This window comes from Corythoichthys intestinalis, chromosome 10, assembly GCF_030265065.1.
Source record: "Corythoichthys intestinalis isolate RoL2023-P3 chromosome 10, ASM3026506v1, whole genome shotgun sequence".
In the NCBI taxonomy this organism is placed as follows: Eukaryota; Metazoa; Chordata; class Actinopteri; order Syngnathiformes; family Syngnathidae; genus Corythoichthys; species Corythoichthys intestinalis.
The window spans coordinates 21,290,524-21,318,095 of NC_080404.1; the positions used below are offsets into that span (position 1 = coordinate 21,290,524).

At 38.2% G+C, this 27,572-nt stretch overlaps 3 protein-coding genes across 6 annotated transcripts in view; 2 read left to right on the plus strand and 1 right to left on the minus strand.

Annotated features, from left to right (window-relative positions):
• Positions 1 to 10,480, plus strand: part of nvl (nuclear VCP like) — a 38,040-nt gene extending 27,560 nt beyond the window's left edge. For 3 of the 4 annotated variants that reach the window (XM_057847415.1, XM_057847414.1, XM_057847416.1), the window contains 5 exons: positions 786 to 892; positions 1,366 to 1,442; positions 2,697 to 2,788; positions 5,329 to 5,426; positions 10,279 to 10,479. In XM_057847415.1, the coding sequence (XP_057703398.1) occupies positions 786 to 892; positions 1,366 to 1,442; positions 2,697 to 2,788; positions 5,329 to 5,426; positions 10,279 to 10,323 (419 nt within the window). In that variant the 3' untranslated portion in view covers positions 10,324 to 10,479. Of the gene's footprint in view, positions 1 to 785; positions 893 to 1,365; positions 1,443 to 2,696; positions 2,789 to 5,328; positions 5,427 to 10,278 lie in introns of all 4 variants that reach the window. The other variant, XM_057847417.1, reaches the window with a different exon arrangement.
• Positions 9,430 to 22,184, minus strand: chchd1 (coiled-coil-helix-coiled-coil-helix domain containing 1). Its single transcript, XM_057847438.1, has 3 exons — positions 21,839 to 22,184; positions 16,087 to 16,205; positions 9,430 to 11,024 (listed from the first exon to the last, which is right to left on the minus strand). The coding sequence occupies exons 1-3, from the start codon at positions 21,975 to 21,977 to the stop codon at positions 10,923 to 10,925; spliced, it is 360 nt and encodes a 119-aa protein (XP_057703421.1). The 5' UTR covers positions 21,978 to 22,184; the 3' UTR covers positions 9,430 to 10,922.
• Positions 22,185 to 23,143: 959 nt separating this feature from the next.
• pcca (propionyl-CoA carboxylase subunit alpha) overlaps positions 23,144 to 27,572 on the plus strand; it is a 31,668-nt gene continuing 27,239 nt past the window's right edge. The window contains exons 1-4 of the mRNA XM_057847418.1: positions 23,144 to 23,463; positions 23,825 to 23,902; positions 25,458 to 25,505; positions 25,761 to 25,829. Coding sequence (XP_057703401.1) covers positions 23,410 to 23,463; positions 23,825 to 23,902; positions 25,458 to 25,505; positions 25,761 to 25,829 — 249 coding nt within the window. The 5' untranslated portion in view covers positions 23,144 to 23,409. The remainder of the gene's footprint in view (positions 23,464 to 23,824; positions 23,903 to 25,457; positions 25,506 to 25,760; positions 25,830 to 27,572) is intronic.

Here is a 27,572-nt window from a genome sequence, read left to right on the forward strand (position 1 = left end):
AGAAATGCCTAAATCCCTGAATTCATTATAGATATGAACGTAAAACAGTCTCGATTCTTGGTTAAAAAGCAAAAAAAAAAGGGCAGTTTGAATTTACTGAAATCTGTCGAAGAATGATACTAGTCGGTTAGCTCTTTGTTACTGGGGCTGCCACAATGGCTTTTTCCGTTCAAAATTGTTGTGAATAAATGCTTAAATCACTGAATTCTTTGTAGATATGGACGTTAAACAGTCTTGATTCTTTCTTAAAAGAGCAAAAAAACGGGCAGTTGCGCATCTGTTTTATGTTGAAGAATGACTGCAATGCCATAGCGGTTCCCGTTCTCCCTTTGATTTTTTTCCCACAACATCTCAAAATGAATGCATGGTACAAAAAATATAATATATACCTTAAATCTTTGAACAAATCACTCCTGAGACAATCCTTCCTTTGTATGCGGTACAGCTTTCGTAGTTCTTCAAAAATCCAAGCTTAAATCCGACATGAGTGTGTGCGGTCTTCGGCCATTACTAAATGAAGCTCGGCCCCCTTTGATAGGCGCAAACAATGACGAAGTGTCAGGTCAATAGGTAATGAAGTCTATGGTTAAACATTTAAAAAAAAAAAAAAAGGAATACAGTACAATGATTTGCATAATTGCGATTATTCAATTGAATACTCTGCAATGTGATATTTGATGTCCAAAGTGATAAAACTTGTTTTTAGCAAGTAATCATTGACTTAGAATTTTATGCCTGCAGCATGGTCCAATCTAGCGTGAATGCTCATCAAACACCTCTTTCAGATATAATTGATCCTGCCATACTGAGACCAGGTCGGTTAGATAAAACGTTGTATGTGGGTATGCCGCCCCCAGCTGACCGCCATGCAATTCTGCTTACCATTACAAAGGTACGTTAAAATTATAGAATTTTGAAGCATGATTACAAAGTTTCCATATATCTGCATGAACAGCTCTATAGTATGTAAGTTGCAGTTTGGCTGATTGGACCAAATTTGAATATTAGATATTTCAACTAAAACAACATATTTTTAATTTCCATGTATCAGCTTTTATTACATAGGTGCCAAATGCCTTATCTACTGTGTATAGCCTTAATCTGGTTTGGATAATTCATTTCAAATAAATATATATTTTTTAATACTTAACCAAGGTCAGTTATTTTCTATTATAAGTTATTTAGCATTAACTCTGATCTGATCTTACTTAACCTGAAAGAGTTGGACAAAGTGTCTGGGCATTCCTGCTAAAGCTGCTGCCCCACGACCTCATCCAACATAAGCACAGAGCCATCCATTGATGGACACAAACTTCTACTCGAGAATGTCCGACAATACTGAATAATCTTTTCATCCAATCGTAGAATGGAACCAAGCCTCCGCTGGAGCAAGACGTTAGTCTGGAAGAGATTGCATATGACGAACGCTGTGATTGCTTCACGTAAGTCTATAATACAAATCTCAGCTTCCCTCTTAAACAAAACATGTGTTATGCCTCAAAAGGTATTACACAAAACCACAAAAAGAGATAAAAACAGTCATGTATTTGGCAGCACTATTAATTTTCATCTTAGTCGTTTAGTAGTACTTATTTGTCTTACGGTTAGTCATATTCTTATAATTTCAAAATGTATTTGTCCTTATGTAGTTTTAGTTGACTATTACTAAAAATGTTTTCTCTGTAACATTAAAGTGTTAGTCCAAAACTATATAAGTGTTTCCAACAATTTCGAATGAACAATGACAGACAAGCACATATTGTAGCATCTACAAGGACAACGCAAACTTTGTGATGATAATACACAGAGGCAAAAAAGTACATTATTTTCAATTAATTAAACCCACTTGGACGCCACCGACTATTAAAAAAAAAAAAAAGACAACGCTCGCCATGCTAAATGCTAACACGAGTGTTATGCTAACGCTACGAGTTAGATTTAGTGCATTTAGTGTGTGATGACTGATCACTTAGCACAGACCTTTAAAGGCTAAAGACACATTGCGTATTCTCGCTTGCCAAGATAGCAAATCTTACCTTGTGTTTCAATTAGGGCTGTCAAAATTATCGCGTTAACGGGCGTTAAATAATTTTTAAAAATTAATCACGTTAAAATATTTGACGCAATTAACGCAGATGCCCCGCTCAGAGAGATTTAAATGACAGTACACAGTGAAACGCTCACTTGTTGTGTTTTATGGAGTTTTGCCGCCCTCTGCTGGCGCTTGGGTGCGACTGATTTTATAGGTTTCAGCATCCATGAGCATTGTGTAAGTAATTATTGACATCAACAATTTGATTGCGATTACGATTAATTAATTTTTAAGCTGTAATTAACTCGTTTGACAGCCCTAGTTTCAATACAAGCAAGATGTAGCACAGCCTAGCTTGAAGCGCATCATAACACTGGTGAGGGTGTGGGGGAAATGAAACACATCTCACATGAGTAACATGTACCACATGAACAATATGAAGTTGTCACACATTGTGAACATGTGACGGAAACTATGGCACGTTTTCATCTCGTCGTTTCGTAAGACGTAAATTGACATATGGCTGTTTGTTTGTCTCCCGACACGGTTTTCCATACTGAAGAATATTAACAAGAATACCTGTGCCATTCTACCCACTTGTACACATCCTGAATAAACTTATCTACCTGTTCTGTTAATTTATCCTAATATCTGTTTGATACAGCGGTGCTGACCTGACTGCATTAATGAGGGAAGCGTCAGTTAATGCTCTGAAGGCTTACCTGAAATCCCGGTCTACAGAACCATCTTATTCCGGTAAATTCAGTCATGTCAATTCTTTTTTTGTCATATTAGCTTCTTCAAAGTTTGTTTTAATTAAGGGACTGTTTACACAAAGACACCCCGACTGAATCAACAGAAAACGCCCCATTACGCATTTGCGTTCGCACAACTGCCGCAATTTCACGTGAAAGCGATGTCATATTGATGCAATGCAGTAATACAATGTCCATACAAAACATCCTCTTCTGCTCAGGTTATGTTTGGAGAAAACTGACATTGTTTTTCAAGACCTTGAGCTGCGAAATGGTAAAGGAAGCCTGGCAGTAGTCTGTTTGGACAGATGCAAAATTGTTTTGCCTACTTCATGTTATACTGAACTAGAAAACATTGAAATGGCAGCTATGAGCTAAATAAACTAATCTCAAATATCCATCAAGCGCAATCAAGTTGTTATTTTGCAATTATTATAAATACAGTGCTACCTTTGTCTATGTTAAAAAAAATTGACAAAGTTGCTCATTTATCAACATACCAAACAATCGTATCAAAACAAAAGCAAATAAAAAGAAGCGTTTAATAAATGTAGACATTCAAAACTTTTCTCCCCTCATTTTTATTCATTTCTTTATTCCAGGTAAGTAGCCAAAAAGCTTACGGTACTCAAGTAGCCTTACTTGAGCTTGACTTCCAAATAATATTACAAAAATAGAAGTAGTCATCCAAAAAAACTGACTCAAGTACAGGTAAAAAGTATATGGTGAAAACCAAAGATTTCCCGATCGATCGGGTCCAATCACATCATTTTCAAAGTATCGGAATCGGCAAAAAAAATATCGGACATGCCTTTTTTTTAATACTTATATATTTTTTATTTAAATTGTTTTCTAATTGTATTTAATGTTACAGACAAAATGTCTTACACTCATCCAGAGTAGTTTTGGCTTAAAGTAGGGCAATCAAATTTTTTGCGTTAACGGCGGTAATTCATTTTTTTTAATCAAGTTAAATAATTAACGCATGTGCTGCACGACCCACTCACGCATTGTCGCGTTCAATCTGTAAAGACGCCGTTTTACCTATAGATAGCGCTAAAAGGCAGCGTATAATGAGTAGAGAGAATTTTGACACCCTTTGGAACGTGGGAGGCAATGTGGGGAAGAAAGGTAGTAGTTGATCATTTTATTAACACCCTATGTTCTTTCCCAACGCAGAGAAGATATATCAATTGGTGCCCCTACGCACAGTTATGGTTGCACTTCCCATCATGCATATGGGCAGAAGTTAAATGGCTGCAGTATCATTTACTAAAACCTCAACAAATACACTAGATGGCAATATTTAGTCACAATATACAAAGTCACATTTATCCTTTAAGAATTACAAGTCTTTCTATCCGTGGATCCCTCTCACAGAAAGAATGTTAATAATGTAAATGCCATCTTTAGGATTTATTGTCATAATACACAAATACAGTACTTATGTACTGTATGTTTAATGTATATATTCGTCCGAGTTTTATTCATTTTTTTCTTAATGCATTGCCAAAATGTATATGATCGGGAAAAATTATCGGGAATGATTGGAATTGAATCGTGAGCACACAAAAAAAGCAATCGGATCGGGAAATATCGGGATCGGCAGATACTCAAACTAAAACGATCGGGAGCAAAAAAACACGATCGGAACAACCCTAGTGAAAACAAACACGTATTGCTTAGAATGTTGTTGTTTCTTTCTGAACAACGGTATATTTTTTCTCAGCACAACGTCATCTTAATGAACTGTTATTTTATTGTACTATAACTAGCAAATTAATCCCAAATATTAAGCCAAAATATCAAATTTCGACTACAAAAACTTACAGAAATGAAACATCACCTGTCCAAAGAGCATGAGTGTCTAGTGGGGAAAACATTTCCTACCATGAAATTGAAACGACCAACTCCAGTTTTCCGTGGTCTATCGGTGTCAAACAAATACTGGAAGAGAGGTTGAAATTTTAGCGCTTTTTAGTAATGTTGATGCCAGGGCTCTATGCTAAATACTTTTTAAGGTGCTTTAAAGGCACCACGTGATTGAAAAGGCCGACGTAATACTGCAAACTTGTGTGTGGTCATGATGTCACTGTATTTTTACATCTTAGTATAATGGAGTCATTTGATTATTGTTCAAACATTTCATTGGTGAAACTGGTAGAGACACTGTGCTGGCAAAAAAAAATCAAGTCATCTAATATCAAGAAGGACCAAAGTAGCTGAGTCAGAGTAGCGTTTCTTCACATACCTATTCAAGTAAAAAGTATGGCGAGCTAAAACTACATTTAAATGTACATGTCTCTAAAAAAGTTACGGATCTAAATGTAACTGAGTAAATGTAACGTCTTACTACCTACCACTGGTCGCAGTGTCTTTGTGTAAACTGTACATTTTCAATACCATTTCGAGTTTCAATATAAATTCATGTTTATGCTTGCGAAAGATTATTTTGTGAATCTTTACTCCATTTTACGTAAAGATGTAACATGTTTTAAGTGGATCAAACGAAACATGTCGGGATTTCATTCTTTCACAAAGGTCACTCATTTTCCTCCGGATCTGTTGCTGATATCAGAGTGAGCAAAGAAAATGTGGAAGATGCTTTCAAGAAAGTGAAACCGTCAGTATCGAAACAGGTACGACATCAAAATTACAAGTTGGTTCTCAAGGCTAAATGTCCTCCAGTTGAAACAGTTGTTGCAACAAGGGCATAGGTTTGGTCTCAGTATTGACCAAAGGGACTATATAACAGCATAAGCTGCATGTAAACTTATTGCTGGGGAAGGGACATTAATAAGACAAAACAGATTGGGTGACCGGGGGTCTGGGCTACATTTCTCACCAATATGAACCTAATTTATTGATAGGCTAAATTATCAATGCAAAATCTTTCACTCTGCAAATTTAAAGTATAACGTCTCAATCTGATCATTTTTCTTAATAACTAGTCGAATAATTTTCTCCGTCTTGTTTTGAGTGTGAAAGGCTAGTTAACAGATTAATGCCTCGGATTCTTCCACTTTAAGTTATTACCATGAATGAATGTTCTTATTAAGCCCATACATCCTAAAGTTGGTCAATTTTCACCTAAATCAAGAAATAAATGCTTTTAAATAATGTTTTGAACAATATCTATTATTGAATTAAGAACATTTCTGACAAGTTTTTTAAAAAAAAGATTAAATATACAAACTTTTTGCTTAAAATAAGTCCAGGCATGCAAACTTGCCACCTTTCGGCGAAATTTCGCCGTTTTGAAATCAAAATGGGTCATTCTTCTGAATCACGTAGATCCGAGGAGAAAGAAAATGGGGCGGGTGGTCTGTTAACGAGCGAGTGAAACCGTTAACTTCAAAACCGTAGTCCATGCTCAAAACTACACTCTAGTCCCGGGGTCCCCATCTGCCGGGCCGCGGACCGGTTCTGGTGCGCATTTGCTACCGGACCGCACAGAAATAATAATTTAATAACGACCGCATTCTGGCCGAGTTAACCCTGTGCCCCTGCTTAACACACCAATATCCCTGTCTACTCTAGATATAATACTACGGGATAGTATCCATTGATTGGACTACAAGCAGTACATCTTGTTTGTGTATATAATATATCTATGTGCGCTTGTCCTCGATAATAACGTATTACTAGGCCGCGGGCGCAGCACATCTGTTCCCGGAAATAATTAGCCCCCACACGAGCGAAGATGACTGGAAAACAGATGTCTTTGGAGATATTTTTACGGCGAAAAGGGCACCTGACGAGCCTACATCCTCGAAGACCCACGAACGGCGAAGGAGTGGATTCGTGACCCGTTTGTGAATAAACCGAGTTATTCGAGCATGTCTGTGCAACAGGAGGATCAACTTGTAGATATCGCAAATGACGGCGACCTTATTAAACGTACATTTGAGACAACAACTCTACCGAGGTTCTGGATTAAAGTCATTTCGGAATATCCTGACATCGCTACGAGAGCATTGAAAACCTTGCTGCAACTTCCAACATCGTATCTTTGTGAATCAGGCTTCTTAATTAATGCTTAACGACAAGGCGAAGTCGTTAAAGGTGAGAGCGGTGTGCAGTTTTTGTGTGCAGCTAACATGGCAGGATGTATCTGTGGAGAACTTTTCGACAAGTCCTTCCATGATAAAACGTAAGTTAATATAACTATCTTTCAAGAAAGTTTGTGTAGTGTTTACTTTGGAATCGCTGCATTTGCGCATTTTGCGGCTATGTTTAACGTTACGCGCATGCGCAGAACCACATCGTTGCAATTTTTGATGGGTTGCAAAATTTGTCAGAACACCAGTCTGTGAAAAAAAGACCCAAATAACACCGGTCCGTGGTGCAAAAAAGGTTGGGGACCCCTGCTCTAGTCCGATGACCTAGACCTATCACCGCCACTCTCGTCTCGTGACAACAAATGACTGACAATAGTGAGAGACGGGAGTACAGCTGTTCTCTGCTTAATGCAAATGGGACATACTGTATATTTTATAATTTAGATTTTGTATAATTTGCTACTTAATGCGTCTTATATGTTCTGATTTCAGGATGAGAGATTTAGACTTGTATATGTTAAATTATTATGTACTGTGTTTAATTCGAGATGTCTCTGGTTGCACTTTTCCGCGCATGCCGTGTGTCCATGTTACTTGGTCACCTTTTTCACCCCTAACCAGTTTGCATGCCTGTAAGTCTGTTAAGCTTATTTTAAGCAATCTAAACTTGAAGCACTGGCAAATAATTTCACTTACAGTATTTCTAGTAGATTTACACGGAAAACGAGGGAATTTGTTTTTTCCTTCAGTTTTAAGGAGGTAGGTTTTTGCAGCACATACAGTTGTGGTCAAAAGTTTACATACACTTGTGAAGAACATAATGTCATGGCTCTCTTGAGTTTCCAGTTATTACTACAACTCTGATTTTTCTCCGATAGAGTGATTGGAACAGATACTTCTTTGTCACAAAAAACATTCACGACTTTATTATGGATTAACAGAAAAAGTGATCAAATCTGCTGGGTCAAAAATATACATACAGCAACACAAATTAGCAATTTTGACTTCTCTGAGGCCATTTAAATAGGGCTCATTGGATGCAAACGCCCTTAAACGCTACAATGGGAAAGTCAAAGCAGCTGCAGGTCCCAAGAGCAACAGTGCAAACAATTGTTTGTAAGTATAAAGTGCATGGCACTGTTTTGTCACTGCCACGATCAAGAAGAAAACGCAAGCTATCACCTGCTGCTGAGAGAAAATTGGTCAGGAGGGTGAAGATTCAACCGAGAATCACCAAAAACCAGATCTGCCAAGAATTAGAAGCTGCTGGAACACAGGTGTCAGTGTCCACAGTCAAGCGTGTTTTGCATCTCCATGGACTGAGAGGCTGCCGTGCAAGAAGGAAGCCCTTGCTCCAAAAGCGGCACCTTAAGGCTCGACTGAAATTTGCTGCTGATCACATGGACAAAGACCTTCTGGAGGAAAGTTCTGTGGTCAGACGAAACAAAAATCGAGCTGTTCGGCCACAATGCCCAGCAAAGTGTTTGGAGGAGAAAAGGTGAGGCCTTTAACCCCAAGTACACCATGCCTACCGTCAAGCACGATGGTGGTAGTATTATGCTGTGGGGCTGTTTTGCTAACAATGGAACTGGTGCTTTACAGAGTAAATGGGATAATGAAGAAGGAGGATTACCTTCAAATTCTTCAAGATAACCTAAAGTCATCAGCCCGAAGTTTGGGTCTTGGGCGCAGTTGGGTGTTCCAACAGGACAATGACCCCAAACACACATCAAAAGTGGTAATGGAATGGCTAAATCAGGCTAGATTTAAGGTTTTCGAATGGCCTTCCCAAAGTCCTGACTTAAACCCCATTGAGAACTTGTGGACAAGGCTGAAGAAACAAGTCCATGTCAGAAAGCCATCAAATTTAACTGAACTGCACCAATTTTGTCAAGAGGAGTGGTCAAAGATTCAACCAGAAGCTTGTGGATGGCTACCAAAAGCGCCTAATTGAAGTGAAAATGGCCAAGGGACATGTTACCAAATATTAGCGCTGCTGTATGTATATTTTTGACCCAGCAGATTTGATCACTTTTTTCTGTTCACCCATAATAAAGTCATAGAAGAACCAAAGTCAAAATTGCTAATTTGTGTTGCTGTATGTATATTTTTTACCCAGCAGATTTGATCACTTTTTCTGTTAATCCATAATAAAGTCGTGAATGTTTTTTGTGACGAAGTATCTGTTCCAATCACCCCATTCAGAGAAAAATCAGAGTTGTAGAGATAACTGGAAACTCAAGAGAGCCATGACATTATGTTCTTCACAAGTGTATGTAAACTTTTGACCACAACTGTATGTATTGGTTCAGGTGATACTGTTCGATTCAAACAGTTGTTTTCAAAAACTGCTAAAGAAACATTTTGAAAACTTCCAGAATAAATTTCTGGATTTTATGAGCAAATTCAAATTGCAATATTTGAACACAAATTTTATTAATGTACACAAGAAATACTAACTTGTTAACCATTTCTTAAATATCCAGGAATGCAAAAAAAAAAATAAAAAAATTCTCTTAATACCTCTCAAAATTGTCTAATGAAATATCAAATATTAAATGAAATTAAAACTTTTTCAGGGAATAACCAAAATACATACAAATAGAGCCTTCCTTCAGGTAAAACACTACCGTTTTTGTCCACAAAAGCACAGCCAAACTCAAAAAACAAAACAAAAACAAAAAAAATTAAAGCTCCTTTGGGCTGCTTTCAGACCACATAATTAAAAAAATTAAAACTGCAGAGAACAGGGTAAACATTGGTTCACTGGATTTCTTAGTTTAATTGACATTAACAGTCGAAAACATCCAGGAGGATATTTTCACTCAAAGCAGCTTTCTCCTCAAATTTGAGAAATTAGAGAAAATTTGCTCAGATTAATGTTATGCCAACTCTGATGCAGGTCGCACTTTCAGTAGCAAAGTTAGTGGTGTGTACCTCCACAACATTGACGTTTTTGCATTAGTGAAAGTGGCTGCTGCTGGCAGACAAAAACTTCTAATATCCCCGTCTTCGAAGGGGACGGGTGTGTGTGTGTGGGGAGGGTCAAGTCATCAGCCAATCAAACGTGCGTTAGGGAGGGGGGGATGGACTGGCACATTCAACAAGTGAAAAGGGGTCAATGTAAGTCTGAACATAATTAAAGTACTGTAATTCACTTAATAATGGTAGGGTCAATTCTATTCTTACAACATATAGGAAGACTATCATAATTACTTGTATAACTGAACTCATTGTATAATGCAAATAAGGTTGCTTAAAAGTTGGTGGGGGCAATATGAGCATCCTGAAAAGTTGGTAGTGTTATGTCCCTACTGTCCCATGCAAACCTACGCCCTAAGTCCTTGTGTTGCAACTTTGCTCGTTTTTTTTTTGCAAACAAACGTTTAAGCTACATGCAGTTACTTTTTATATATACTTTTCTTTGCAGGACCAGATGGTGTATGAGAAGCTTAGAGAGTCCCTGAGCAGATGAGGGACCAGAAGAAAAAAAGAATCACCAGTAACGGCTAACAATTTGGTTGACTCTCCGACTGTCAATAATTATGAAAAGCTGTTGTGACTTTTTAAAGTTTTTTTTTCTTTTTAAATAAAACCTTTTGTACAGAGCAAAGATTTGAGAAGTAAGCTAATGTATCTTACAGGTACCAAAATATACCCTGTATAATACGAATTTGTGTATTATACGCACCTACAAATTGCTTTCCAAAAACTGATTTTGTACCCCTTAGGCTGCGCACTTGTACCACAACTACGTGATGAATGATAGGTGCACGAGAAAAAAAATAGATGGTTTCAGAAAATTGTATTGAAACAAATTAGGTGCACAAGTAAGAGTGAAAAACATTGCCAGGAAATTCAAGATGTACATTTACATAACTTATTTGTACATGGTATTTTATGGTACTAATGGACAATACACACTCAGGAGTCAGTGGACTAGCTTCTCTGAAACGTGCATATTGTGACAAATAGCACTGGATGCAGCATGATTGAAAACTATTACAAGTCTTGGCAGCGTTGCTTTTTTAAAAAATATTTTACACTAATGCCAAAAGCAAAAAAAAAAATGTTCTAGATCTCAAAACGATGAGTAGGATATCTCTTTAACAGTGTGTTGGCTTGTTTCGGTTGCAGACGTCCTCCTTGAAGAGTAGCGTCCGTTTTATTCGAAGCCTGCAAGAGAAAAAAAGGATTTCAGTAAAGTGTCACAACTCTAGTCACACTAATGTATTTGTACAGTGACAAGTGGTATAATAGATCTCTGATTGTCCACAGATAGGATGATGCTGGCAGAGACAGCCACAGGTTTAACCACCATGCGGAAGGAGTGATGACGAAAGTAGGCTGACTGACAAAAACATTACCGTATGTGCTATTATGGAGTCGCTCAAGAAAACTGTGCGTAGCCACCCATTAGAGGCAACATCACCCCCGTGTGTCCACGATGGCGCTGGGGCAAAGGCTGTAAACAATTCCTCATCACCGCAGCATTTAAGCAGCAATTTGCTGTAGTATCTGACCGGGCTAAAGCTACTACTTCAGTGATCCCTTGCTACTTCGAGCTAAAAATTCGCGCCATCAGTCCATCGCGGATTTTTTTTTTTCTCCCAAAAAACAAAAACATGAGCTGTCCCGAGCCGATCACGTACTCCCTCCCTGCTCTTTGTTCGTTAAGGCAGTGCACTGGAGTTGCTTATTAAAGTTAACGATGCTTGACAGATGTTTGGGTTTGAGCTGGCCAGAGACAAGAACTTCAAAGCGCCACATGCGTCAATCATCGTTCAACTTGTTAAACAGTTGCTGTGGCAACTCATTGTGTGTAAGTGAGCGGATTTGAGTGGACTCAATCAAGCATTTAAAAAAGATAAGCATTTTTCTACTACTTTATTCTTGTTTAAAAATAATTTGGTGGGACAGTAACATGGTCAAAACTTATGAATATTTCATCTGAAGTGCTTAAAAACCATTTAATAAATATATAACTTTAAAAAAAAATACAGTGGAGCAAATAAGTATTTAGTCAACCACTAATTGTGCAAGTTCTCCCACTTGAAAATATTAGGCCTGTAATTGTCAACATGGGTAAACCTCAACCATGAGACAGAATGTGGGGAAAAAAACAGAAAATCACATTGATTTTTAAAGAATTTATTTCCAAATTAGAGCGGAAAATAAGTATTTGGTCACCTACAAACAAGCAAGATTTCTGGCAGTCAATGAGGTCTAACTTCTTCTAACGAGGCTCCACTAGTTACCTGTATTAATGGCACCTGTTTTAACTCATCGGTATAAAAGACACCTGTCCACAACCTCAGTCAGTCACACTCCAAACTCCACTATGACCAAGACCAAAGAGCTGTCGAAGGACACCAGAGACAAAATTGTAGGCCTGCACCAGGCTGGGAAGACTGAATCTGCAATAGGTCAAAAGCTTGGTGTAAAGAAATCAACTGTGGGAGCAATTATTAGACAATGCAAGACATACAAGACCACTGATAATCTCCCTCGATCTGGGGCTCCATGCAAGATCTCCCCCTGTGGCGTCAAAATGATGACAAGAACTGTGAGCAGAAATCCCAGAACCACATGGGGGGACCTAGTGAATGGCCTACAGAGAGCTGGGACCACAGTAACAAAGGCTACTATCAGTAACACAATGTGCCGCCAGGGACTCAAATCCTGCACTGCCAGACGTGTCCCCCTGCTTAAGAAAGTACACGTCCAGGCCCGTTTGCGGTTCGCTTAAGAGCATTTGGATGATCCAGAAGAGGACTGGGAGAATGTGTTATGGTCAGATGAAACCAAAATAGAACTTTTTGGTAGAAACACAGGTTCTCGTGTTTGGAGGAAAAAGAATACTGATTTGCATCTAAGAACACCATACCCACTGTGAAGCATGGGGGTGAAAACATCATGCTTTGGAGCTGTTTTTCTGCAAAGGGACCAGGACGACTGATCTGTGTAAAGGAAAGAATGAATGGGGCCATGTATCGAGAGGTTTTGAGTGAAAATCTTCCATCCATCAGCAAGGGCATTGAAGATGAGACGTGGCTGGGTCTTTCAGCATGACGATGATCCCAAACTCACAGCCAGGGCAACAAAGGAGTGGCTTCGTAAGAAGCATTTCAAGGTCCTGGAGTGGCCTAGCCAGTCTCCAGATCTCAACCCAATAGAAAATCTGTGGAGGGAGTTGAAAGTCCGTGTTGCCCAACGACAGCCCCAAAACATCACTGCTCTACAGGAGATCTGCATGGAGGATTGGGCCAAAGTACCAGCAACAGTGTGTGAAAAGCTTGTGAAGAGTTACAGAAAATGTTTGGCCTCTGTTATTGCCAACAAAGGGTACATAACAAAGTATTGAGATGAACTTTTGGTATCGACCAAATACTTATTTTCCACCATGATTTGCAAATAAATTCTTTAAAAATCAAACAATGTTATTTTCTGTTTTTTTCCCCCCACATGCGGTCTCTTATGGTTGAGGTTTGCCCATGTGGACAATTACAGGCCTCTGATATTTTCAGGTGGTAGAACTTGAACTGACTAAATACTTATTTACCCCACTGTACTTTGGAGGGGGAAAAGTGAAAAAAGTCTTTTATATATCTCTTTCTAACGATAAATCTGAAATACACTGAACACTTGTGTGTGTGTGTGGGCTGCTTTGCGGTTTTTCACTTATCGCGGCAGGTTCTGGTCCCCCTTAACCGCGAAAAACGAGGAGTCGAAGTTTACAGAAGCAAGGTTTTTGTTGCAGTCACGAGTTCATACTGGGTTGTGCAAAACAAGGGTTTATTAAAATATGCTTAGTTATTGAGCAATGCTATGAAATCCCACACACTCCCAGTGGGGGTCAGAATTGGCACATTTCAAAGTAAATTTCTCAAGACGTAAAACAATTTGGTACTTGTGAGAAGGCACCCTTTTTTATTTCCGCCTGATCACTCGAGTTTTTAACGGAAAAAGAAATTGGCATGTTGTTTAAAAGTGCTGGAAAATTGGTCTTGGAAGTCCTTAAACACTGCTCGAATTTGGACATTAAAAAAAAAAAAGTATGAACTAGGGATGTCCCAAAAGCATATATTTGCACCCGAGTGAGAGTCATTGGATTTTGAGCATATGCCGATACCAGGAAAAACAACATTTTTTGTTGTTTTTATTTGAACAAAAGTGCCAAACATATAACAGTACTGTACTTTTTAACAGTACTTCCTCTTCCACTTATTCCAGGAGTGTTGCGGAGTATAAAACGTACATATTTTTGTATCTTTTGGCATTGCCATTTTATTTCTGAATTATTTTGTTACTTTTAGCCCTTAAAACGTACCGTATTGGCCCGAATACAAGACTGTGTTTTTTGCATTGAAATAAGACTGAAAAAGTGGGAGTCGTCTTATATTCAGGGTCTAGACATTATACCCATTCAGGACGCGAGATGGCGCCAGATATCAATTTAGCGAATGCTGAACTTGAGGAGTAATGTTCTGTCATAACAGATCTCAGCTACTCTCAAGTTTAACAAGTTTGCATTACTTTATAGCAATGTTTTTCCTTATTCACATTTTTTTCAGACTGCAGTTACAGTTAGACCTCACTTTGATGGTTAATGCAGTTGTTGCAATTTTGTTGTTTTATCACAATAGATTGGTTTATTTACATTTCAAAGACCAGAAGCCATTCATTTACGAATGTGATTGCACTTTAGTTTATATATTTAAATGTTCAGATATTAAGATTTGAATGAGGCAAAATAACATGCTTTTTCTCTCAAATATATTGTTATAATCATTTGTTTCAGATGTACTGTAATTATTTTTTGTATAAAAATTCTTGAAAAAGAGTGTCGTCTTATAATCAGGGCCGTCTTATATTCGGGCCAATACGGTAAATAAAATATAAATTAGGTCAGAATGATATTGAAAAAAATGAACAGTGCGATATTTACGTATATTGCCAAGGCTCCACACTTAGTTTTTGCACAGGTGCGCCTTTTCATATTAAGGTGCACCAGCACCCACATTTTCACATTTTATATCGCATCACCTTTAACGCCATACTTTGAATAACTCTGCATAACATTCATATGAGTAAGTCAACTCAAATTCACTCAGGCTTTAATGCTCACACTGCCGAAAACGGCCAAAAGACAACGAAGATTGACTAAACGATGATTAACACATTCGTGCCTTTGATCGTAGGGCTACAGAGCCTTCACTTGCCAGATCAAAGCTACAAACCTGTCAATCAAGAAAAGCAGCAGGAGGGAGAGAGGCTGTACGAGCATGAAGCAGTAAAACATATATTTTTGATGGGGCTGTCAAACGATTAAAAATTTTAATCGAGTTAATTAAATCTTAAAAATTAATTAATCGTAATTAATCGCAATTCAAACCATCAATAAAATATGCCATATATTTCTGTAAATTGTTGGAATGGAAAGATAAGACAAGATGGATATATACATTCAACATACGGTACATAAGGACTGTATTTGTTTATTATAACAATAAATCAACAAGATGGCATTAACATTATTAACATTCTGTTAAAGCGATCCATGGATAGAAAGACTTGTAGTTCTTAAAAGATAAATGTTTGTACAAATTATAGAAATTTTATATTAAAACCCCTCTTAATGTTTTCGTTTTAATCAAATTTGTAAAATTTTCAATAAGAAAATTAACTAGGAGCCCGCCATTGTTGATGTCAATAATTACTTACACAAGGCTCATGGCTGCTGAAGCCTATAAAATCAGTCGCACCCAAGCGCCAGCAGAGGGCGGCAAAATTTCATAAAACAATTAACAAGTGGGCATTTCACTGTACTGTCATTTAAATCTGTCTGAGCGGGGCATGTGCGTTAATTGCGTCAAATATTTTAACGTGATTAAAGAAATTAATTACCGCCCGTTAACGCAATAATTTTGACAGCCCTAATTTTTAATTTAAAAACCCGATACTTCTGCCCCGATTCTGATTTCTGATCACGTGATCGGATCGGGACATCTCTGGTACGAAACCTGTAAATTTTAACTTTTAAAAATGTGCGTGGAATCTCAACTCGTATAATTCAACTCTCCATGAAATAAAAATAAAGATTTTCTCAAATAGAATTCAATTAAAATTCATCGGTTCCTGCTCCAGAACCAAGTCCACCTTCACGTGCCGATATTTGCCTGGAAATTGTATTTTTGAACTGTATGCTGTAGCAAAGGTCTTACGTATGTACACATACCTGGGCCTTTTTAATACATGAGGAGAAATCATCCATCTCTTTGGAGCACAGACTCTCTACAAAGTTGTTCTGCTTCCAACACGTCATCATGACTGACAACTCCGTGATACAGGTGGCCTCTGAGAAAAAAGAAATTGCAAAATTTACGATCTGGCTGTCTATTCCAGTGTCTTTCGACTGTTGAGCAAAGACACACATTTGACATTTTAAAAAATGGTTAATTTGGCACCTTTATCCATGCGGAAAATTTGCAGTGAGGAAAATAAATACTTGAACACCCTGCGATTTTGCCACTTAGAAATGACGGGCGGGTTTGAAATGTTCATGGTAGGTGCTTGTCCAATGTGAGAGACAATCTAAAGAAAAAAAAAAACCCCGAAATCCCAGTGTATGATTTTTTTAAACAATTTACTTTGTGTTACACAGATGCAAATAAGTATTTGAACACCTGAGAATATGAATGTCAATACTTGGTTCAGTAGCCTTTGATGACAATTACAGAGGTCAAACATTTCCTATCATCATCAGGTTTGCACCGACTGCAGCAAATATTTTGCACCACTGCTCCACAGATCTTCTCGAGATGAATCAGGACTCTGAGCTGTCATTGGAAAAACACTGAGTTTGAGCTTCCTCCAAAGATTTTCTATTGGGTTTAAGTCTGGAGACTGGCTAGGCCCCTCCAGAACCTTGATATGCTTTTTACAAAGCCACTCCTTGGTTATTTTGGCTGTCTGCTCGGGCCATTGATGTTTGAAGACCAAGTCATGACCCATTTTCAATGCTGTGAGGGAGGATGTTCTTCCCCAAAATCTCACAATACATGGCCCTGGTCATCTTCTCCTTAATACAGCACAGTCGTCCAGTCCCATGTGCAGAAAAACACACCTAAAGCATGATGCTACCAACCCCATGCTTTACAGTAGGGATGGTGTTCTTGGGATGGTACTCATCATTCTTCTTCCTCCAAAGACTATGAGTGGAATTAAGACCAAAAAGTTCCATTTTGATTTCATATGACTGCATGACTTTCTCCCATGGCTCCTCGGGATCATCCAAATGGTCATTGACAAACTTCAAACGGGCCTGGACATGTGCTGGTTTAAGCAGGGGAACCTTGCATGCCATGCATGATTTTAAACCATGACGTCTTATTGTAACCCTGGAAATGGTGGTCCCAGCTCCTTTCAGGTCATTGACCAGCTCCTCCTGTGTAGTTCTTTGCTAATTCCTCACCATAGGATCATTGAGACCCAATGGCATAGATCTTTCATAGAGCCCTCGTCAGAGGGAGATTGAAAGTCATGTTTAGCTTCTAACTTTTTCTAATAATTGCTTCAACAGTAGATGTTATATCACCAAGCTGCTTGGCAATTGGCCGGTAACCCTGTCCAGCCTTGTAGAGGTCTACAATTCTGTCTCTGGGTGTCTTTGGACAGCTCTTTGAGTTTGAGTCTTACTGATTGTATGGGGTGGACAGGTGTTTATATGCAGTTAACTGCCTCAAACAAGTCAAAAACTCAAGACTCAAAAAGTCCAACTCCACTCCACTTATTTGTTGGACTTTATAAAGGCGACTAACAGGTCTTTGAGGCTCACAATTCTAGCTATTAGACAGGTGTTCAAATACTTATATGCAGCAGTAAAATACAAATAAATTGTTAAAAAAATCATACACTGTGATTTCTGGATTTTTTTTCTTTAGATTGTCACTGACAGTGGACAAGCACTTACCATGAAAATTTCAAACCCACCCATCATTTCTAAGCGGAAGAACAAAATCGCAGGGTGTTCAAATACTTATTTTCCTCACTGTAACTTTCCAAAGTCTATAGTGTAATATAATACCAAAGATTTTATTCTGCTATGAGAATTTCAGCTTTGTTGAGAAACACACATTCAAACAGTGTTCCTCAATTTCAACAAATATTTAGTTTTTTTTTTTTTTTGTAGAAAAACCTAACACATATGCTGTGTCTTGTTTTTGGCAGCCCTTGTAATTTTAGTCATATTTTAGTCATTTCAAATTATGCTCGTAGCAGTTTTCGTCCAAAAATAAATAAAGGTTTCCAATCATTTCGTCTAGTCATCTGGTCATACACACTCTCCAGGAAAACAGTACATTATTTTGAACTACATCCACCTAGACACCACAATCTGTATGGGGGGGGGCAGTTTAAGACGACGCTCGCCAAGCTTAAGTTTATGCTATTGCTAATTTGAGTGCTATGCTAACACTACAAGTTACATATGGTTAGGTTGAGCATATTTTGCATATTTTGATTTCCAAAAAAGGACCCTCGGCCCGGCCTCGAGATGGGTTTTCCCATTAGCAGTGTATCAAATACTTGTTCTCCCCACTGTACTTAAACTTGAAACTTTACTTGAAGTTCACACAAAGATGCCTTATCACTTTAATATATTTAAAGTGTGCGTCCTCCGTCTGGAAAGAAAAATTCAGTTCTACTAGAAAATATTTATATATTAGGGCTGCAGCTGTTGAATAGTTTAGTAATCGAGTAATCGACTGAAAATTCTATCGATTAATCGAGTAATCGGGTAAAACATTTTTTTTAAGTAAAGAGCAATTACAGGGTGACCCAAAAAAAAGTTTACACTGCCATAATACAACTTAAATGCCATGTTTATTCATCTTAGAATTAGAATTTAATCACAAATTATACATTATTGTAAAGAACATGTACAGTACACTATTTTTCAATGTGTCCTCCCTTAAGTGTCACAACAGCCTCCAGGCGCCTGCGGAACGCTTGACAGGTCTACTTTATGTAGGATGCTGTCATCTTTTCCCAAGATCTAACAATGGACCTCTCCAAGGCTGCCACAGAAGGTTGTGGCTTCTTACAGGCACTGTCCTCCACAGTTGCCCATATGCTATAATCCAGGGGATCGAGATCTGGACTCTGGGTGGCCACATATCCCCTTGTCAATCAACTTTTTGGTCCCCACAGATCGGGCACTTCCAGACCCAGGTTTTCGTGAGGCTGTTCCAGTATCTTTCAGCTTCTTTTTAACTTTGTAGACTGCACATCTGGATATTCTCAGATTTGCTGCAATCTCAGTAGGTGTTAGACCGGCATGCAGCAATTCAGGTACAGCTAAAGTTTTCTTCATTTTCAGCAGAAGCACAGGAATTGTAGAAACGAGAGATTACCAGCTGCATTGAGTGACCTTAATGAATCACTTAAGCATGAAAACCTATTTAGATATGTTTCAATGGCTTTTAAACAAGCAGTCAACTGAGTGTAAACTTTTTTTTGGGTCACCCTGTATAAACATAGATGACAAAACAAGACATTTCATCTAACATTGAACCATTTTCAGTCAATCAATGACTTTATTTTCGATGTACATTGTTGAAAACAGCCAACAATTGCGTCTCAAATGTGACTTAAAAAAAAAAAACTGCTTTCACTCCAAAAACTTTTAGATCTTATAAAAAAAAATATATATATATATATATATATATATTTCTTACCTAAAAATGTAATTACACTTGGTAACACACATCACTTAAAAGTTGGGTGTTTTTCCCACGTGTTTCAATTGAATTTCCACTTGTGTCAAGCTTTAGGTTCTAGTTAAGTTTTAAGTTATTCTAAACGGTAAGTCATGAAAGGATTTTGAGTTTTTGCAGTGTCCAAAATAAATGTGCTGTATTGGAGCACATTTGGCACCAGTGCTACTTGGTGTTTTATCCAGCAATGACTACTGAGCTCAAGTTGACAGTTAGCATTATTAAGTTTTTATTTTACACCCTAATCACTCTACAGCGCTGTTTTCACAGATTAAATAAAGCCTGTATGTAAGAGTTAGCCACGCATCGACAGTAGTCATAATGAATAGAAACCTAGCCCTCCGCAGGGATAACGTTACTTTGGCGAGTGACAGTAACGTTAATCTAATTTATGAGCGCTGAGAAGTGTACTGCTTTAAGATGGCGGCTGTTTTATTAACGCCGCCGAGTCGGTCATTTCGCATCTAGTTCTACGTACATGTGATATCTTTGACACGCATACAGACGCTACCTCCTACCACGTAGCAACATGCAGGCGTAGTTTTTAGCAACGTCGGCGCAATTTGTAACCGCTGTCGGCTACAGTAAGTTTTTTTTTTATTTTTTTTATTGCTTCTTCCTCTACGCACGTCACGTCAGCTCGTTGTCCCGCATTAAAAAAAGTCCGAGAAAAACGTGATGCTTAGAGCTGGAAAAATTAAACGATTCCTCGAGAGGAATAAAATTACTCGGATCAGTTTTTAAACTCGAGTTACTGGAGTATTCATTTCAGCTCTAATATATAGCTATATAACCAAACACACAAATTCAAATTCGCAGATGTTATCGAAGAGGCTTTGTTATTCCTAAAATAATGCAAAAAAAAAAAAAAAGAAACCCACTGGAATTAAATAGTGATTTAAAATAACGCCTCTTCTGTATTGGCAAATCCTTGAACAAAATAATAGCTGTCTTTTCAATTCTAACTGTACAAATAAATCGGAAACAATGTTCTACATAATACCTCTTCTGTAGAAAACCCAGTTTTAACAAAAAGCTCATTTCTCTTTTCAAGGAAATAATGTAAACCGTAGCCTCAAGACTATCACTAAATTTGTCGTAAACAAATTGTTATTCCCACTCAATTTTGTTTTCATTCAGTGTTGTAGATTACACGCAAACAATATTGAAATAAACTGACAATTCAACGCAGCAGATCAAAACTACATATCCCATAATGTGGCTTACCTCACTGACAGCTAGCATTGTAGCATAGCCAAGGCGAAAATCAAACATCGCTATAAAAGTTGACAATCATCGGCAGCGTAACTATGGAACACCAAACGGGATTTTACAGATCAAACCAGTACATAGCTACGACAAAGGTCAACAGTTGCCGAAAAGTAGGTTAAACAAGTGTACATACTGATAGCCTTTGAGCGCCTGTTGTCACAACTCACGAAGGTTTGTTTGTGAATGATAATTGACAGTTCACGCCATGATAAAGCCAGTCTGTGACTGCACACGCATGCGCAAATTTGTATCCAAAGTAGAATAACGGTATTTTCGACTTAATTACACTTTTAGGTACATGAGTGTTTGATTATATATGTATTGAACACAAGTCTTAACAACTGGCCAGGCTTTTTGGGAACATGTCACAGGCAGCACAGTACCATAGTATTCTGTGCAAATTGTTAGTCCAAAAATTTCCATTAATTTATAAAACCCCGCCGGACGCCCCGGACATGATGTAAAAAGTGGACATGTCCGGGCAAAAGAGGCCGTTTGGTCACCCTACATTTGGTGTATGATGATCAATCACCACAGACCTTTAAAGGCTAAAGCACTATTACACTGGTACGATGCAGGTGGACGTACTAAACTTATATTAAGAAAATGTCAAGCATTGTGAACATATGACAGAAACAGTCGCATTTTCGTTTCGTTGTCGGCTCGTCAGACAAAAACTGACATTCGTCTCACAAGACACGTTTTAATTCATCGTCACGAAAAATTGTCCGCTGACGAAATATTTTCGTTATCGTTGACCAAAACAATGCTGTACAGGTTTATATACATATGCAGACATGTAAATGGGGTAGGTTTACAAGGGTGGTCCGCAACTACTTTTTTATTAACTTTAGCTTAAGTCGTATCTCAATAAAACGCGTTACAGTAACATTGAGGATTCACATTAGGTTACCATTAACAGCCAACTAACAACTACCCTACCTCCTTTCTTGGGTTTGCGGCTGGACACTTGATCTCTTAGGACAAGAGGTTTGTTGGGTTTGAGTACAGGTTTTCCATTCTTTTTGCTGAGCAACCTGCTGACCTTTTCTTGGAAGAATTGTCCCCCCTGTACCGCCATTTCAGTTACAAACAACTGTCCTTCCGTGCGAAATTGAGATAAATACTATTTGAACCTTCATTCAGGTTAAACGAATACTTTCTCGGTGTCCTACTGTCCTTTTCGCTCCGGAAGCAGAGGGTCCACGGCTCACGCAGATGTCATATACAGGTAAAGCTAGATGTCGTCTTCTTCTTCTTCTTCTGTTGATTTCCGGCAGACTCGATGCCTACTGGCACATTGCTGCCTTTCTCAATGTGGTCAAATCACGTAATGACGTTTATATCCAACTCAGCCCGGAGGCAACAAGCTAGATGTTAAATGTGGCCGGTGAGCTAAAGGGGGCGAGCGTCGTCACTTGTCAGCCATTTTGCGTCTGCTCTGTTCGATAAATATAACATAGTCAACGGATAGTGCACTGTGAAATTGCTGAAAATTGCTCAAGTTTCAACCTATTTTCAAAAGAGTTGTTTTGTCAAAAACGTTAGGGATACAGTAACTCAACTGTATACTTCTTTTTAATGTAACTTTTCAATATCCAGCCTGAATCATAGTCACGTCAATGCATTTTATTATAAATCAAACCATTTGTAAAGTGGTCAAAATTTCATTTAGTTAAGAGTATTTTATTTGGGGAGGGGGCGATTATTTTACGTCCCACCATAGCAGTCTTCCGACGTATGATGGCCGCAGTTACTTATGCTGCCGTCTAACCTTAGTACATCTAGCGTTTTATATGTAAGTCGTAGCACAGCTATCTAAACATATGTAAACGTATGTCGGCCATTTTAGAACAGGAACATGTCAACCGATTTCCAAAGGATTTTGTTCGTTCGTACGTCCGTGTGTCTTCAATATGTCTTTTTATTTAACACTTATCTAATAGTTATAAGAATATTGGGATTGCCATATTTTGCCAAATATTCTTATATGGGGATAATTCGTCTTCTTCTCTTCCGTCTTATTTTCCTCATAGATTTGACAATGGGTAGATACGACACGCGTCCTTAGGTTGCATGCCTTTGAAGGGTCAACGCTTCAATATATTATATATGAATAAAATAAATAATAATAAAAAAACAATAATGTAATATTCATTTAATAGATAGATAGATAGATAGATAGATAAATACAACTGTAATAATAATAACACCAGAACCGGGAAATGTTCTTTCCACCCACAATAATATATATTTTTTGCCAGTAACACACGTTTTGATATTGACTAATAATAATTAAAATTGAACAGGAAAACAGAATTGTAAAAGTTGCTTGAATAATAAGTAAGGAATGCTCTTCCTGCCCCTGTCAACATGGCCGCCACATAGTTACGTGGGACAACCAAGCGTGGTGCCGTATCCAGTCTCATATCTATCGAGTTAGTTTTTTTTTTTTTTTTGCTTGTTGTTGAAGGAGAAGAAACTTGGAAAAGATTTTTGTACTTAGATACAACATGACGACGCGCAGTATCTTACTCCCACCTTCCAGACTGCTATTTATTTTAAAGGTGAGCGTTGTGTTGCAGCGATAGGCAGTGTTGTATCAGATGACAAGTCATCACCTGGAAGCAGAGCAAACGTCCTTCGTGGTGGACAATCGGGCGCATATTCTCTCCGAAGGATTAATGTATCACGATTTTTGTTACCCAATGTAGGATTTTGTTATTTTTTCGTTTTATTTTTGCCCAACAACGTCTTGCTAAGCGTGCTGTTAATGGTCGATTTAGTTATCAGAGTTTAGTTGAACACGTGTATTATTATTACTTTCAAATGTCAGAAACAAACACAGACTTATCATGACCTTAATTGGCATTTCTTTTCATGTCAATGTCAACCATTTTTAAGAATAAAACACTTTTTGTTTTGCAGCATGCCCCCTTCCAGTCTGGATCTTGTGTCATTCACAGCAAGGCTCAGTATTCCACCACCTCTAATCCAAATGAAAAGGTAATCTCCTTAGTAATAAAAATGCAATTTCTGGAGAAATTTTGATGGTAGTTTTGCTGTGGTACGTAAGCACCTAAGACACTTCCTCTTGATTTTGGGGTGTTTTGGAGTCACTTCTTGTGGGTTTGAGCATATTTCAGGGTTACTTTCTGTTGATATCGGGTCACGTCATGTTGATTTAGGAGTATTTTGGGGTCAGTTCCTGTTGATTTCAGGGTCACTTCCTGTTGATATCATGAGGGCTGTTCCAATCGCATATTTTTGCATCCGAGTCAGAGTCTGAGGCTCAGTGTTGTTTTTGTCAACGATGACTATAACGAAAATATTTCTTCGACGAACAATTTTTTCATGACTTGACGAGAACGAACTAAAAATATGCCATGGGAAACTAAAACATGACGAAACGAATGCCAGTTTTCGTCTGCCGTGACAAGAACGAGACGAAAATCTGCCAGAGTTTCCGTCACATGTTCAGTGTGTGACATTTTATGTGGATTTAGCCTGCATCGTAGCAGTGCCTGGTTGTGTCACTCATTTGAAGTTCTGTGCCACCCCCAACTCACCCGCTAGTGTCCTCTCCAGTCTAGACTAATAAGTGTTATCGTCCAAAAGACTAAGACTAAGATGAAACTTTAAAGGGCTGCCAAAAACAACACTGCTTAGGCGACGTCTACACCAGGATAGATAATGGCTTTAAACGTTCAATTTATTATACTACACGGCATGTCGGCTACACAAATGTAACTCTTGTCCGGATATTTTATTATTATTTTTTTATTTTTTTTTAACAAAAGTTGCAAACATGTCACAGTACTGTACTGATACAGTACGTCCTCTTCCGCTTTTTCCTGGAGTGTTGCCGAGTATAAAACATATATATTTTTTGTTTCTTTTGTCAATGTTATTGTAATTCTAGTTTATTTATTTACTCATCAGCTCTTAAAGTTTTTTAAAAATTAAAAACCCGTTCCCTTTCAGCCGATTCCGATCCTCTGTAAAATGGCGCGATCCGTCTGATTTCCGATCACGTGATCGAATCGGGGGTACCCCTAGATATCAGGTCACTTCCTGTTGATTTGGCGGCATTCTGGTGTCACTTCCTGTTGGTTTGAGGCCATTTTTATGCGATTTTTTTTTTGTTTTCCTGCCATTGAAATAAATGGAGAATAGAGCAATTGGAAACGAAGGGTAAATTTTTGCCATTGGAAATGAATAGGTGTGTTTTGGACAAATTTTGGCCGAACTGCATGTTTTGGCAAAAAATGTAATCGACTTTTGTACCCCTTAGCATCCTGAATTTTTTTATGTTTAAATGATGTGATTTGGACAAACAACTGTAGGACCTGCTAGCGTTTCAAAATTTCGTGCATTTTTGGCGACTGGTCATTTTTTCTATGCTTGTCACTGAATGATATTTTCAAAACTACTTCTATAAAATGCAGTCTTACAGCTTGGAACGCTATTGTTTTCCCTTGAAAAAGGCCAAAATTACGATGAATAATGTTATTTGGACTTTGATTAATCCCATTAACTGTTGTGCTATTTCATTCCACAGATGTTTGACAAGGTTCTAATAGCAAACAGAGGGGAAATTGCTTGCAGGGTAAGACTGCCTGGGACATTTCAAATGTAATCCAAGTGCTGAATGTTAAAAAGAACACCTACTACTTGATTACGCAAAAAATAAATAAATAAATAAATAAATAAATAAATAAATGATTATTGATTCATCACAATTGCATTTGGCTAGAGAACATAATTTTTATTATTTTCAAATCTCGAGCAAATATGTCGGGGTTACCTAATTTTTGTGGAGCTTTCTAAATCAATGTACTGAATAATCGTGTATTCCTTTCAGGTGATAAGGACGTGCAAGAAGCTGGGTATTCGGACTGTTGCTGTTCATAGCGACGTTGACTCGAATGCTGTGAGTTACATTTTCTTGCACTTAATTCGCGCAATATTTTTAGCCTACCAACACATAAAATTGTTCTGATCATTTGCACAATATTATCAATAACTGGTTTGGTTCACTGACATGATAATCCATACTTATTTATTTATTCTTTTTTTTTTTTTTTTAAACCTGTTCAGCTGTTTCGACACATAGAATGGGAATTGGAGTGTCCTTATGGTCTGAACAGCATTAATGTGTCACATGGGAGTTTGATATACTCCCATATTTATTATGGGAAAGCTGCAAACAGGAAAGGGTCTAGGGTGTGACAGAAAGAAAGGAAGCAGACAAGAGGTAAAGAACAAACAACATAAAAAAATACAATATTAACTACCGAAGCAACATATAAACATAGTGGTGCTATCGTAATCTAATTATATTTACCCATGGACACCATGAAGGGACTGGTGTCTGAGGAGAGAAGGTACAGTAAGTCGAAAGGAAACGTGATTAGGCAGGGTGTGGTGTACACAAATCAAGCAATGTGAGGTGGGGATCCCAAGGTGATGAAAATCACCTATAAGTGTTGATAGATTGACATCCTATTCTATGCTACCTGATCGCTAATCCTGGCACCGACCATCTTATTTACCTGAATGTGCCTAGTTGCACCTAGTCATGTGTGAATCCACTCCTACGTGTGATAGTCCTGCAGAAAAGTGGAAATGCTGCCAAGCAGACGAGGGAGCGAGCGCAGCACTCGCCTCCTCCTGCAGCTCCAGCAAATGGGCCGTTGTCATCCCCCCGGTACCCAAGAGAGTCCCCTGGACCATCTGTCCCCCCATCAAACTGCCCTCAGGGAAAGAACGAGGAGACATGCTGTCATCCCACATGACTGAACCCATCACCACCCACCCATCCGGACCCCCAAGAACCGCTGCAAAACACCGCCCAACGCGGCACACTGCGGGACCCCCACGGCCAAGTATAGGACCCACCAACTCCCCTATTACTGAGTTCCCAGACTGGCAGCCACTACACAGCACCGTGATGGGGTTGTGTTGTGTTGTGTAGGGAGGGTAGTTCAGTGTTAGTCATTTGAAAATGTGTTTGTTTTCATCTCGTTTTAGGTGACAAAAGACTCGACTAATTTTCGTCTCGTTTTAGTCAACAAATATTTTGAAGTTTTCATCTGCTTTTATTCATATATACATACAGTGGGGAGAACAAGTATTTGATACACTGTCAATGGGTTTTCCCATTGGCAGTGTATCAAATACTTGTTCTCCACACTGTATATAGTACATACAATACATATACATATATAGTCATTCCAAATTGTTGGAAACCTTTATTTCTGGAGTCTGGACTAAATGTTTTGAATTTTCCAGACGAAAATCTTTTGTGTAATCGTTGACTAAAACTAGACGAAATCAGTCTGGGTTTTTGTCTACGAAAACTAGACGAAGACATTTTGAAATGACTAAAATAGGACTAACAAGTACTTCCGTCTAAAAGACTAAGAAGAAATTTAAAAGGGCTGCCAAAAACAACACTGGTACAATTTTTAGAAGATCTTATTCGGGTCCAAAAATATTAGGTTTTTAGGTTTTAGGTTTTTTTCAATGGCTAAAAAGCTACTTTTTGAATGTTTTGTAATAAACTATTAACTAGGCATTTTATTCATTTATTTATGAGATCGGTACTGAGGATGGGCAGATCCTCCAAATCAGATGACTCGAACTCTGGTGCAAAAATACGTGATTGGGACAG

What these genes read in the sequence shown, in the direction of transcription:
- chchd1 (XM_057847438.1), bottom strand. Translation starts at nt 21,977, where the DNA reads ATGGCGGTACAGGGGGGACAATTCTTCCAAGAAAAGGTCAGCAGGTTG. An exon ending in CCGCAAACCCAAGAAAGGAG is followed by an intron (nt 16,206 to 21,838) that starts GTAGGGTAGTTG and finishes CTTTTTTCTCAG; the next exon opens with AGGCCACCTGTATCACGGAG. An exon ending in CATGTATTAAAAAGGCCCAG is followed by an intron (nt 11,025 to 16,086) that starts GTATGTGTACAT and finishes TTTCTCTTGCAG; the next exon opens with GCTTCGAATAAAACGGACGC.